Genomic DNA, 14,376 nt, shown 5'->3' with positions numbered 1-14,376 from the left:
TATTTTTCATAGGCTTTGTTTCTTCTTAGACTTGTGAAATGAATCAGAAAATCACATGGGACTTGAAAAGCACAAGCTGATATGTCATTTTCTTCCCAAACACCTTTTTATTTTATCCCACTAGACTTGATATGGATGGGTTTGTGTGGGAAATAATTTATAAAGAGAAGGGGACAGATGAAAATCTACACTTCTCCTGCTTCTGCTTTCTGGTGTAGGGAAATAACTGGTTGGTCATTCCTCAGACTGTAGATGCTATCTCCTCAAGCCATTTTTTTTTACTGTAAGGCAGCACATAGAGGACTTGTCATTGTAAAGGAGCATGGCAAACCAGAACTTTTAGGAAAAGAGAATTTGAGGGACCACAGTCATTTAATATTTTCATCAACGACCTGGATGAGGGAACCGAGTGTATTCTCAGCAAGTTCGCTGATGACACTAAACTGGGAGGAGTGGCTGACACACCAGAAGGCTGTGCTGCCATTCAGCGAGACCTGGACAGGCTGGAGAGTTGGGTGGGGAGAAATTTGATGAAATTCAACAAGGGCAAGTGTAGAGTCTTGCATCTGGGGAAGAACAACCCCAGGTTCCAGTACAGGCTGGGGACTGACCTGCTGAAAAGTAGCGAAGGGGAAAGGGACCTGGGGGTCCTGGTGGATAGGAGGATGAACATGAGCCAGCGATGTGCCCTTGTGGCCAAGAAGACAAACGGCATCCTGGGGTGCATTAGAAAGGGTGTGGTTAGTAGGTCAAGAGGGGTTCTCCTCCCCCTCTATTCTGCCTTGGTTAGGCCGCATCTGGAACATTGCATCCAGTTCTGGGCCCCTCAGTTCAAGAAGGACAGGGAATTGCTTGAAAGAGTCCAGCGCAGAGCCACAAAGATGATTAAGGGAGTGGAACACCTCCCTTATGAGGAGAGGCTGAAGGAGCTGGGTCTCTTCAGCTTGGAGAAGAGGAGACTGAGGGGTGACCTCATCAGTGTTTACAAATATGTAACGGGTGGGTGTCAGGATGATGGAGCTAGGCTTTTTTCAGTGATATCCAGTGATAGGACAAGGGGCAATGGGTGTAAACTGGAGCATAGAAGGTTCCACATTAACATCAGGAAGAACTTCTTTACTGTGAAAGTGGGATTCTGTGATTCTGGAATAAAGTGAGGTCTTTTAAATTTAACATCCTTATGTGCAAGCTGCTCATCCTTTGTTGCCTTAGCATGTAGAAATTCATACCTGTGTGGTAGAGCATGAGTGGGATGAGGTCTTGGGTACTAGAGCAGTTTTCTGTTGAGCACCCAAATAGAGAAGTCCGGTGTAGAGCGAGATACATCTCCTGTGACCCTAAGCAAGCTGGTGTTCTGCGCTGCATGTGCAGCCTCTCCAAGCACGTGCTTAGTTACGCAACTGAGCAAACAACCCAAGGTGTAGGCAGAAAGGGAACACTAACAAAGCTGGGCGCCCGGGATCCAGGAACCAGTATGTACAGCACTTCCAGCATGTCCAGGACACCAGGGTGCACATTCTTGCATGGGAGCCCAGTGAACTTACAAGACCTTCCAGATGCTGGGTTTTGGAGCATTGCATTGGCCCAGAAACAAGGCGAATACATGAGGGAAGATCAGAGTAATGAAAAGAAACAAACAAAAACACAATAAAATGAGTAGTTGCTTCACCTCTTCCTCCCCTAGACCTAGAACAAGTCATGAGATAAGATCTCCACCTCTACCTGCCATTTTGGAAACCTGCTGGTTCCTCCTCTCAGCAAAAGGGAACGCAGAGCAGCTTTCCTGGCACAGGTTTACTCCTTACCCTCTGTTTGAACTCTGGAGTTGGTTTCAGATGGCCCATTTTCTTTCAGTCAGCACAGGGAGCGGATACCACGAACTGGACTTTTCTTCTTGCTGTGTTCTGCATTTCAGAGGTGATGTAACCCTCTCTGTAATGCTGTTCTTGCTCAGTAGATACCACAAAGACCACAGTTCCCAAGAAGAGCATGAATCTTGTAGCCCAGCAGCATTCAGGGAATGCGTGGTGCCTTTCACACCCATTAGACCATCAAGTGAATGCAGTCACTGTGTTTTCATCTGTATTGTTTTCTGCATTTGTGCTGCCAAAATGAATTTCATCCTAAACTCAAATGGAGGGTGAATGTCATGTTAGTAGTTTCTGGCTGTCTGGATAACTCTTGTTCCTGTTTACACTTTCAACATCAGACCTTAGATGCTGAAATAAGATTATCATGGACACATACCAACAAACTGTGGCTGAAGGGAGTGCTGTCAAATGCTGTTTTCTGATGGGACTGTGTACCTGCTACCCAAGTTCTCCATTGCAATAGAAAGTCTGGAAACTGGAATCTTTTACTTACCAAGAAACAAGGATCATGCAGAAGGGTCTGCAGTGGCACGTTTCCATGTGGCTTTCTGTGTTTGTGCAGGGGAGAGGCTACTTCTGTCCTCCTCCACAGTCAGCCCTAAGCTTCTGCGCTAGCACAGATGTCCATGCACAGCAGGGAGTCCATGAATTTGTGTATCTATGACACCACCACCCCCCCCATGACATTCATGTGGTAGAATATCATTCTGCCATATGATACAAAGTTGGTTTAAAATATTCTTTAAACTGGGTATGAAGCTGTAACTATGCCTCTAGATAAGAGATTTTGGAGCAGGGCCATTGACTGATGTTTAATAGAGTGTATAACTGTTATAAATTCCAGTGTTACTACTTGGACTGCTCTGAAACACAAACTTTTCAATCAGTAGCACTTTCCTCAGTTGGAATTATAGAATTATGTATGCCTGAGCTAATACATTTCTGATGTTCATTTGCTTTTACAGGTGCAAAGGGCCAGGTCTTGAAGGCTGTCCAAATGGGTGAGTATTTAATCTGCTACAATTAACGACAGAGCTGGGAAGAATGCATGCGTGTTTACGTTTCCATGCTGGACACTGCAAGGCTGGGACTAAAGTTAAGTCTTCAGCTCTGTACAGGGAAATGACAGATTAGAGCAGAGAAAAATGATCTAAAGAACTGAGAAATATTCCTACTGGCATGAGACTCCAAAACCTCGTTCTGCTTAGCTTGCTTGTCAAGGTGAGACCTGGGATCTTACTGGAGAAGAAAAGGAGGAGCTAGAAAAAGAAAGGATTAAAGACTAGTGGCAGAGAGACATTTAGGATTGATATGGTTATCTGCATTGCAGGGGATTCATCTCAAACAGGGTTAAGCGGATGTCCAGAGTGTGCATTAATCAAAACCTAGGGCTTTTTAAATCTTACACCTAAGCGTTATTTTGTCTTTCTGCATTCCCTTCTGTCCTGCAGCTCCAAAATCCCATCTATCGCAGCGGGTGTTGTTGGAGGGCTCCTGTGCTTGGTAGTGGTTGGCTTGGGCATCGGCCTTTACCTGCGGAGACGCCACATCGTCAGAAAGAGGACCCTGCGCCGGCTGCTGCAGGAGAGGGAGGTGAGCACTGCTGGCATGGCACAGTGGCAACACCAGCTGTTTTACCTGCTTTAATGGGTGCCAGCCTGCTCATACCGAGAGCTAAAGCACCATACATCTGCCTTGTAACTCAACAAAGCCCTTAGGTCGGCGAACATGGTGTCTGCCTCAGGAAAGAGGCGATGGGCATCTAACACCTTCTCACTTAATCTGAAGGCTCATCCCTCGGGGTGTGATTTTTAAAAGCTTTAGGGTTTTAGATGTCTAAATCCCAAGGAAAATCATTGAGATTGTCTACCTGGAAAAAACTACACCTTCAGGGTGAGGTGCAGTGTGTTTGCTAATCCATAGCACTTTGCTGTGTAGACTCTCAGCCTTGAATAGTTTCTACCTCCAGACAATACTTGAGGGTGCTGTGGCAACTTGAAAATTCTACCCCTTGATGAGACACACATCTCATTTCTTCAGAAAGAAATGAGAGAGAAAGAAGAGGAGGGAAAGGAATTGAGGAAGTGTTTGTGTCTTGTCTTTGGTTTGCTTTTAGCACAAAAATCCCACAGAGCCATCAAAGTGGATGGTTCATGCTGTTGGGCACAAACAAGGCTCCTACACTGTTTTTTGTTTTCTGCATGGTTTTGTGTGTGTTACAGCATCACCCTCTGGGTACCTCACATATAAACCAGCAAAATTCATTATCCTGGACTAAAGCCACTCTTTTATTAGCTGCCTTCTTTTTCTAGTTCAGTCCTAGTAACTCATTAGCAAATTGTATTTAGCATCCTGCTAAAAGCCCAGTTGCAGCTCCTTTCTGTGCTCACTGGCTTAACAGTCAGCTGCTGAAATCCTTGAAGTCAAAGCTGTGCTGCTTTTAATGCACTACCTCACAGTATTTTACATACCACTGTATTCTACAGTTGTAATAGTAGAGTTCAGTTTGTGCTCAGCTCATACTATACTCCCTGTACTCCTCAAAATGACAATATTTCATCCAGCAGAAAGGTTGCTGGCCCACTAAAATCTGATTGTATCCAGCTAAATACGGTTTTGTTCAAAGGTAAGGAAGAAGAAGCACCACAAAGGGAAAAAGCTGACTTGTGCATCAGAAAAGGGTGAAATACCTCTGTTTGGAAGGCATTGCTGCTGTTTGGTAATGAGGCCTAGATCAGATTTTTAAAACCTTGGTAGCAAAGTCACCATCTCCTTTGTTATTGACAAAAGAGTTCCGGTTGCCGCTTGTAAACCCTGCAGTGTGGGGGAGCCACTGGTACCCATGGGAATCTCATCCAGTTAAATAAGAGCAGACCTGAATGGTTGTGGGTGATTCTTGCCCATTATTTAAAACATTTTAATAATGTATTCACAAGTTCAAAAAAAGAAAAATCTCCTTTAGGATCTCTGCTAATTCCATGGTTCTTCTTTCCATGTGCTTTAGGGCTTTGAAGTCAAAGCCTTCATTTGAGAAGTAGTGTTCCCTCATTCTCCATCAAAATGGCAGTTGGCAATTGGTTTTACCTCTGAAATTTGGAGCAACTTGAGATATTCATTGCTGCAAGTCAGAGTGGGGCTGTCTTCCTTGAAACTTCACATGGAATAAAATGTTCATTATTTTAAAGGAAGGATTTACTTGCTTTCCCAAAGCATGCAGTTTGCTGTCCTCCTAGACTGTATGGCCATCTAACATCATCTTCTCTCTGCCCCAGCTTGTCGAACCACTGACACCCAGCGGGGAGGCACCAAACCAGGCTCATCTGAGAATTTTAAAGGAAACAGAATTTAAAAAGGTCAAAGTTTTAGGCTCTGGAGCTTTTGGCACTGTTTATAAGGTAAGATACACCTTAAGAGAAAAGGGGTGTTTCTCTTCCCATTTCAGTCTTACTCCCTTATGCAGAAGCCACCCAAACAGAACATGAACTGGGAGCTGTGATCATTGTGATCACTAAGCTAGATTTTATAGCATGTCTGTATTGAATGGTAGAGAGATGACTCAGTCATCATTAGTTGAGTTGCAAATTGGGTAACATGGGAGGTTCTACATGGTATGTTTCCAAGCCATACTGCTGAACCTGGAGAGCAAAGTTCTCAACTTTAAAACTACCTCAGCCAAATACATGCTGTTGTGAGTGTTAGGAAAAAAGCAGTCAGTTCACTGCTAAGCCATTTTTCTATGTGGTCGGGGGTGTTGGTTTTATACTTGTCAGTCTCTTTCATTAGAACTGATGCACGTGTGTGAAAGTGTCTACATACTTTCAACTGTGTAGGTCCATAGGGGTTTTTTTCTCTTGGTGTTTGTTTATCTTATGTGTTTCTTATCCACCAAGTTCTATTTCTCTTTGCTTCTCTTATTTGGGATACGTGCCAGTAGTATTGAAACACAAACTTTCATAGAACCATATATCTCTTTATAAAGCTCTGTATTCTGAAGCAGGCTTCCAGCTATGGCTAGGAACCTTTGAAGCTCAAATCCCATTAACCTCTGAAAATGCATAAGTACATATGTTGTTATATTCCTGACTACATCAGCAGTGTGTCTTCACAGTGCCACACTGTTCCCCTGCTGCCTAAATGGCCTGCTGACACTGTAGATGTAGAGCACTGAACCAGTCTGAAACAAACGTACCTGCCACTGCATGTGTTTGTACAGTATGGATGCCATCTTGTTGTCATGAGAAAATGCCAATTCTTTCATCCCAATATGTATAAATTGGAAGAGGCAAGGTTTTGCCCATACAGTTGCTGTGATGTGCTGATTAGTTAGTTTTTCATCCACAAAAGTTGTTCTTTATGCATCTCTTGGGCTGTTTATAGAGGGATGGAAATGAACATAGTGTTTTTTTCCAAAAAAGATACTGTAGGGGTGACTGAAAGAGAAATACCCCTCCAGTAACAGGATTTGTTAAAACCCACAAGACTTTTTTGCCTATTTTTATTGCCTGCCATGTCTTCGCATTGCTCAGAATATGTAAGTCCTCTCAGAAGATGTAAAAGGTGTATGTAATTGTGAGAATTAACCCGGTAGATATGAGACTTGAGTAACTCTTTCTACTTTTTGGTAGGGACTTTGGATCCCAGAAGGGGAGAAGGTTAAAATTCCTGTGGCTATTAAAGAGTTGAGAGAGGCTACCTCACCAAAAGCCAACAAGGAAATACTTGACGTAAGTTTTCATGTTTGTTTTGTCAAGTTGTCAGTGGTCTGTGAATTTTCCTCTGTAACAACTAAAGGGATGTTGGGTGGGAAGAAATCCTTTGCACCCAAAACTGAATTCTCTATCTAAAGTTCTGGGCTTTGAAGCCCAGTCTGTGAAATGCTTTTATGTCTCATATGAACCCTGTGCTTGCAGTCCAAATACTGGGGTAGTACTCTTGGGGTAGCACCTATGGAGAGGTTAGGACCATACATTTACAGCTAATTCTGTTTTCTTTACTCTCACGTTTAGGCCTTAAACTGTGTCACATACATGTCACATGCAGGGCAGTAAATGCAGGAACTGCATACTGTTCGGTGATACCAAAGTACTTCCTCTTTTCAAAGTTTCTGTAGTGTATCTCCACATTATCTTTTCCTTTGAATTAGGACACTTAACAAAAGCTCTTGCTTTTTTTCAGTCCTGTTCATCTTTTAGATTATTTCATTGGTGGAATTTATTCTATATTTCAGATGAAAATTAAAAAAAAAAGTACAAAACCATTCAAAAGAAGTCAGAGGGATGACTCCAAAATCTCCTCTCAGAACATATTTTGCTACACAACCAACTCCTCAAGGTCATTGAAACTTCAGAGATAATAATGTCCAATTAAAGATGATTTACCTTACAGAAACACGCTAGGTATAGAACAGGCAAAGCAGCTTTAGCTCATATAATCCAGGCGAGCTCTTGCTAGCTTTATTAGGGTAGGGCTAATTCAGAAGATTGTTGTTGAATACCAAGCATACTTGGAGCAGGTTAGAGTGTACCGCAGAGATTTCCCAGATAAACAGTTGAAACAAAGGCCCACTTTAATGTCTTGGGCTACTTAGAGGGACCCACGACCACACAATAGCTCCCTTCTGCTCCCTGCGAGGAGGCGGTGGCCTCTTTGACCTTGCACTATCAAATGTGATAGCCAGGGCCAAGGCTTGGACACTGTCTGAAAGCTGTGTGGCCCGTACACCCACCCCACTCTTCAGCATCCCAGTTCTTGGCCCTCAGGTCAGCCCCACGGGGGCTGTGCGGCAGATGGGCAAGTAAGAAGAGCTCCAGCTCTGCAGAGTTCCCGCTCTTCCCTCCCTTCCCCCACTAAAATGAGTACAATATGGATCTGAATCCCAACAGGAAGCAAGGCAAGGAACAGATGCCCTTCGTCATTCCGATGGCTTGGGTTGGAAGCCTAGGGAGATGAGCATGTTTTGGTCTCTGCTTACATCTGAACATCATATAATGGATTTGAAAGGTTCTTTCCAAAATACTGCTGCAAATATCTATGTAACTGAACAGCAGATTGTATTCTTACTTTATCTTTCCCCAAGCTAGCTGACAGAACCAGTGCTCTCTCTGACAGAGGGTTGTTTTTCAGTGACCTGCTCACATCCTGCGGTAGGTTGAGGAACAGTTGTCCAGTTCTACTGGCGATCATCTTTAACCTCGCTGCCTGGAGGCCACTTTCATCCAAAACAAGGATACCAAACGCAGAATTAGCACCTCAGGAGAAGCTGCATTACATCATGTTTTGCTTAGGCTGGCAAGTCAAACAGCAGTACCAAGGCCAGAAAGTGTTGCTTAAGAATTGGGGTTACTTATTTCTTGAACGTCATTGCTTTAATAACTTTGCTTAATAATAGTTCTTACCAGCTACACAACTATGTGACATCTATGGAAAGCTTATTAGATGATGAGTAAAGTGCTGTGGTATTTCTTCTCTTAAGCTATTAGAGCAGATTTGCTCCTTTCCATGCCAAAATAGTCTCTTCACTATGATTTTAGGCATTGGGGGGCTGCTAGGATAATGCTAAATCACCAAGGGATGATTAATTGGTGTCTCTCCAGATGCCGAGTTAACATGCATGGAAAAGTTCTCATTTATTTCCCATTGTGTTGGTTTTCAGTCAGATGGATTTAAAAATGTCTAAATCTGACATATTGTAAATCAGACGCAAAATCAGTTAAAAAATCCAAACAACTTCAGCTGTAATTTTTTCCCCAGTTGGAATCCATCCTTTGAGCTGGCATTTGACAGTGGATGTCAATATAAATACACATCTCAATTATCAATCCATAAGTAGTTTTTGCACACAAAAAATGTGAAGTTGTGCTTTTTACCTCACAGCCATGTTAAAGGATGTGTTCAGTGTGTTCAGAATGTACTTCACCAGCCTCTGAAGGAGCATCTCCCTTCCTACAGAGGAGCAAAGGAAAAGGACACCTTAGCTCAGTACCTAAAGCTACGTAGGGTCAACCCCCGCTTGACAGAAGTTTTTCACATATTCATGAAGCTCAAACCCAAAATTCCAGTTGACCAAAGGGTTTATTATGCTGGGGCTCCCACATTATAAGTACATTCCTGGTATAATTTACATGGCTAAATGGGTCTGAAACAGCTTTTCCAATTGGGGACAACATTTTCACCATATGTACTCAAGCCTCTAAAGAGGTGAACTGATTATTAGCCTGTTTGGTGACATCAACTGAGGAACATAATGATCAAGAAGAACAGGGTCTCTTAAGAAGTCAAACCATCAGTCACATCCTAGATGACAACTCTTGACTTTCTGGGTTAGCACAAACCTTGACAGAAGGGCAAAAGTCTCAAAATACTCATGTCCAAACAGGTTGGTCAAAAGATCTGTGGAGGAGAAAAAACAATATGACACATGTTCACAAGACGCGTTGCCATTGCAATCAGGCACTTAAAGTGATGAAATCCCATCAGTTTCCAGGTGATGTTCAATTTATTAATTCTGCCTAGGTCTGCCGGTTTTGTCCCAAGGATTTTGTGTCCTTGGTGTAACAGAAATGGGAGCCTGGCTCTTCTGTGGCATCTCAGTGATGCTTCAGTTCAAAATCTGGACCTTCCACTGAGTAGAAAAATCTTGGTTCATAGAGAGGGAAATACAAGTGGTTTGTATGTGACATGAGGCACAGAGTTTGCATTTAGTATTTTAGCAACCTCTTGAACGACCAACTCACTTTAAACTCCCTCCAAATATGTGTCATGCCAAAGGGATTGTTTCACATTGCTTTTTTTGCTTTCTTCGCAGGAAGCTTATGTGATGGCTAGTGTTGACAATCCTCATGTATGCCGCTTGTTGGGAATCTGCCTCACTTCCACCGTGCAGCTCATCACACAACTGATGCCTTATGGTTGCCTCCTTGATTACATCCGAGAGCACAAGGACAACATCGGCTCCCAGTACCTTCTCAACTGGTGTGTGCAGATCGCAAAGGTAAATGGACCAGCATCCCTCCATATCAGCTAAAACCCATGCTATAACACAGAGATCTGACAGCACATGATGTATTTATTTACTTACCTGTCTCTGTAAATCTATTTCATCACGTGGTTTGTAGACACCTTATATGTGACAGTGAGTGGTTGCTTTGTCTAAAACAATTTACCATTTTCAAGCTGCTGAGCAAGCCTTAACTATTCTTCAAAACGCTCCTAGACAGTGTAATATTATCACCAACAGATTTATGTCCAAACCAAACACCCCATAGTGTGATTAAACAATGCTGTGGCAGGGAGTAGAATTTGGCAATTCCCATACCAAAATGCTGACTCCATCAGTGTATTTCTTTGGGCTGTGGCACGAGTCAAACAGTGTTGAGGCACTTTCTTTTGTGCCTCAGAGAATTTCAGGCTGAAATCTCTGAGAGCTGAGGATCAAAACTGCTGATTAATAAATACCAGCTCCATTCTAGCACAGGCTGGCTGTGACCAAAAGACATTCAGGTATATCAGGGGTGTTCTGTCATTTATATGCCCTGAGTTGGTGCCTGTAATCTGATTGCAGTGCCCATAGTGCCAAATAAAGTACTAATTATTACAGTTGGCACTGTTTGCCAAGGAGGAGAGCAGCAAAGGAGGCTGAAGTACAGCCTCTTGCACTTAGCAGCAACATGCTGTGTTTGGAAGGCGATTAGCTGCTTGCAAGCATGGAAGAATAGAGCAAAGCCAGCACAAAAAATAGGTTCAGTTTGTTGGAGATTCGTTGTATAAGATGGCAGTATCCACAAAGCCCGGCTGATTTAATGCTCCTTATTTCAGGAATGCCAGTCTGCAAGCTAACCGCACACTTACAGCCTTATCGGTCCCTTGAGACCTTGTATACATCCCAGGCTTGCCCGGCCGTGGTTTGCTTTCAGGAAACGTGCTGAGGACCTCAGAAATGTATCCACCAAAAGTACACAGAGCATTTTTCATCTCAGTGTCTGTACTTCTTTACAGCATGCTCCACAGCAAGTGAATTTTCATTTATGCATCCACCTGGGATGTGAACTGCCTCTTTCTGCTCTCTTGCTTTAAATGAATCACCGCTCTGTCCTGGATTCATTCCCTTTGGAGGATGAGCTGGAGGCCACATTTCCCTCCTCCTCTTTGTTAATTTTTAAGGTGGCAAACTCAGTCCCCAGACTGATCCTCGAGGCATCGCTTGCCCAAAAGGTTGCCATTCACAATTGTTAGCTTCTGTTTCACTCTTTTTCATGTCGGTTCAACATTTGCCCATAGCAACCTCTACCCTCTCCAGCGATGCCTGACCTTCAGCATACTCCTTTGTGCTGCTCCTCACTGAAGTTCTCCTCAAAGCGCTCGTAAATCCTGTGTTTGGCTTTTTCCCACCCATGTGTCTGGTGTTACTGCTCTGATAAAGTCGTGCCAGATCTTTGGACATTCTCTGACTCTTTAAAAATGTACTTTCAGAGGGGGGGAAAATTGAAGCCGATGTATTTATGTCTGGTAACAAACCAGCAGGAGGCAAGTTCCCTGGGAAGCTTATTCTCATTCTGTTTTCACAGCTTTGAAATAAGTTTGCTTTGCATCTTTCACAAACACCATCTTTCACTGAGGTATGGAGTCCTGTCTTTCAGATGAGATGTTATGACAGAGCATAGGCACTCCATGTGCAGCAGCACTGTGAAGTAACTCTTTGAACGCATTGGTCTCATGCTTAATGATGAAAAATGACTTAAACCCCAGGCCTGCACACAATTAAATATCTGCTGAACATTCTAGATAAGCAGTTCGGTGTCTTCGGTGTATGGTTATGTGCGTGCACAAGCCTTTTAGCCATCAGCGTCTTGAAAAACTTGGTTTGAAACTGATATTCTGCCTTTCAGCAGCTTTGCCTCATAATAAGTCTGCAGTGAGATGTGTTTAGCAGGAACTGTTTTGTCCTACTAGGGCTAGATTATGTGATTATTATTTCTTTTTTAAGATAGTTTTCTTTCGGCAGCTCAAGATGTTTTGTTTCCAGAGCTCTGCTTGCTGAAGAACTATCTGTGTAATGAAACGCACGCTCGTAGTGGCATTGCTCCAGGTTGTTTGGGTGGTTTGTTTTGGCAACATCAGCAGTGCATGGGTGAAGTTCTGCTGAGGGACTCGGGTGGAGGATTCGATGGTGGTCCAGGTTAGCAGTGGGTTTAGGAAGGGGAGGAGGCTGGAAGGGAATTATTCCCTCCAGTGCTCTGTTGTCTCATAAACATGATCATTTTGCTGCTAACTTTGTAGGTTACAAGTACTTTTTTATTAATTTCCTCTTCATAAAAATACAAGCACCAGCAAAAGCCTATGGACTGGGAATAATTGTGGTTAGATCTTGCAGGAAACTTAGAAATCTGAACTTTTTGATTCCATGCACCAAAAGACTGGTGTTGAAGGAAAGGGGAATAATCTCTGTGGTCAGAAACACAGCTGATTTATGCTTTAGAAGTCAAACCGGCACAGTTAGTTGTATTCTTCCTAAGGAGGCAGCTGTATCAGAAAAGCACGTATGCCATGGGAAACCCAGTTTAATCATGGGAGGCAGTGAAACTGCGTTTTCATAGAAGTACGTGCCTTTTCAAAGAGGCATCTGAAAACAGCTACAACTCTGAGCTCAGACATAAAGCGAAATTTTTTACTGTTTTTTCCCCTTTTTCTCACATTTGAAGTGGGATACCTCATTGTTAGCAGGGAGACGGTAGAGTATGCCACAGTAAGGCACAATATCTGCAGCTTTGAATGAATAATGTCTAAATACTCTCTGTAGGTTTGGTCTATGCGCACGTGGAAGGTGATAGTTAAACTCTGCACTATACTCTCCTGAAGTCACTGGGGTTGCACAAGTGCAGCTGCAAAAAGAGTTATTTGAAAGTCTTATGAGGAACTTCATCCCCTGCTGTATATATACCTGCTACAGTCTTGTTTTTTAATTCATCAATTCACCAGTGCATGGACCCACAAAAAAACATTCCTGGAGGGTAATAGTTATTTCTCAGTGTAACTGTCCTCACCCTGCAATAAGCATCACATAAATTGAAATGGGAAACCTTTTTCTGAAGGTGGGATAGATTACCACATGTCCATGGTGGTGCGCTCACTTGTTTGCACATCCAAACCCAAAGCGTGTGATGCCCACCAACAGCCTGTTTTATCGCAGGGAATGAACTATTTGGAGGAGCGTCGCCTGGTGCATCGTGACCTTGCTGCCAGGAACGTCCTTGTTAAGACTCCTCAGCACGTGAAAATCACAGACTTTGGGCTGGCAAAGCTGCTGGGTGCTGACGAGAAGGAGTATCACGCTGAGGGAGGCAAGGTAAAGCGCATCGGAGAATGAGACGCTGCTGTGCATTCGGCGGTGTTTGTGCTTCTGCACAAGCCTTGAACATAGAGGGGGGGGGGAAGAAAGTGTGTTTTTCAAAGCACTCAGCTGCCATCTCAGCATGCTGCCTTTGAAGCCTGAGGAAGTCCTCTGAAACCAGCCGAAGCAGTGTCAGGCCAGTGGGACTGCAGTGGGAGCAGAGGTAGCAGAGCAGCTTTTGAAATTCCCACCCAGAATGTCTGGGAAAAAGCAAGATTATTAAAAAAACATTAAAGAGGAGGAAAAAAGAAAAAAAAGGATGGCTGAATTCATCAGTGTAGCCAACACCAATAACGCTGTGCAGTTTAGGAAGAGAAAGGGAATGCTGTGTATTTATAGCAGAAGAAAGACCTGTCAGACTTGGTTCAACACGCTTTCGTGTTGTACTGCGTGCTGATGGACGGAATGTGTCCTGCTGAGAAATTAAGGAGAAGCTGCTTGCAAATATTGCAGAGACCATAAATGGAAACCATATGAGTGCAGATCAGCCTTTGTCAGGCTCTACAGCCTGAGATTGGATTTGTGTCCTGTTGTGATAGAAGGTTAAAAAAAACAGTAATCTGACCATTAAAAGTATTGCAAAACTAATTTGTAAGAGAGATTTCTAATATGCCTGATATTTCCCAAGTTCCCAGGTTTAACATAATAAATGACAGTAATAATAAGAGACTCAAAAGTTGCCTGCTCTACCACTCAGATAGTTGTGTGCTGTCATTGGTTGGGTTTTCACTTCCGTAAGCAAACTGTAGGTTTACACACCACCTGGTGGCAAATATCCCTCATAAATTTTGGGCCGGCCTCTTAAGGCTTGCTTGTGAATTTTCCTAGGTTCCTATTAAATGGATGGCCTTGGAGTCAATTTTACATCGGATTTACACTCATCAGAGCGATGTCTGGAGTTACGGTGAGTCTAAAACCAGTTACAGTAATTGCAAATGGGTTGGAAAATCACAGGATTTGCTAGTGACTCTGTGCAGACCTTTTTCATTCCCATTATGAGAAGACTGAGAGGTTAAACATAAACAGTGGTCCCAGAACTATTCAACAAAGTAAAAGTTCCATGAAATCACATGCTAGTGAGGTGTAAGATGTTTTGGAGAACATGCTTTCAGATGATGA

The 14,376-nt window shown here is 43.2% G+C and overlaps 1 protein-coding gene across 2 annotated transcripts in view; it reads left to right on the top strand.

Moving 5' to 3' along the window:
* Positions 1-14,376, top strand: part of EGFR (epidermal growth factor receptor) — a 156,272-nt gene that overhangs the window by 133,073 nt on the left and 8,823 nt on the right. For both annotated transcript variants that reach the window (XM_061374947.1, XM_061374946.1), the window contains exons 16-22: positions 2,837-2,872; positions 3,323-3,464; positions 5,144-5,266; positions 6,497-6,595; positions 9,676-9,861; positions 13,057-13,212; positions 14,086-14,161. In XM_061374947.1, the coding sequence (XP_061230931.1) occupies positions 2,837-2,872; positions 3,323-3,464; positions 5,144-5,266; positions 6,497-6,595; positions 9,676-9,861; positions 13,057-13,212; positions 14,086-14,161 (818 nt within the window). The remainder of the gene's footprint in view (positions 1-2,836; positions 2,873-3,322; positions 3,465-5,143; positions 5,267-6,496; positions 6,596-9,675; positions 9,862-13,056; positions 13,213-14,085; positions 14,162-14,376) is intronic.

The sequence above is a fragment of the Neopsephotus bourkii genome, unplaced genomic scaffold, assembly GCF_033783945.1.
Source record: "Neopsephotus bourkii isolate Nb327-2 ecotype Australia unplaced genomic scaffold, CSIRO-AGI_Nbou_v1 NB_1655, whole genome shotgun sequence".
Classification (NCBI taxonomy): domain Eukaryota; kingdom Metazoa; phylum Chordata; class Aves; order Psittaciformes; family Psittacidae; genus Neopsephotus; species Neopsephotus bourkii.
The sequence above is the reverse complement of the archived record's forward strand: the minus strand, read 5'-3'. Positions and strand labels throughout refer to the sequence as shown.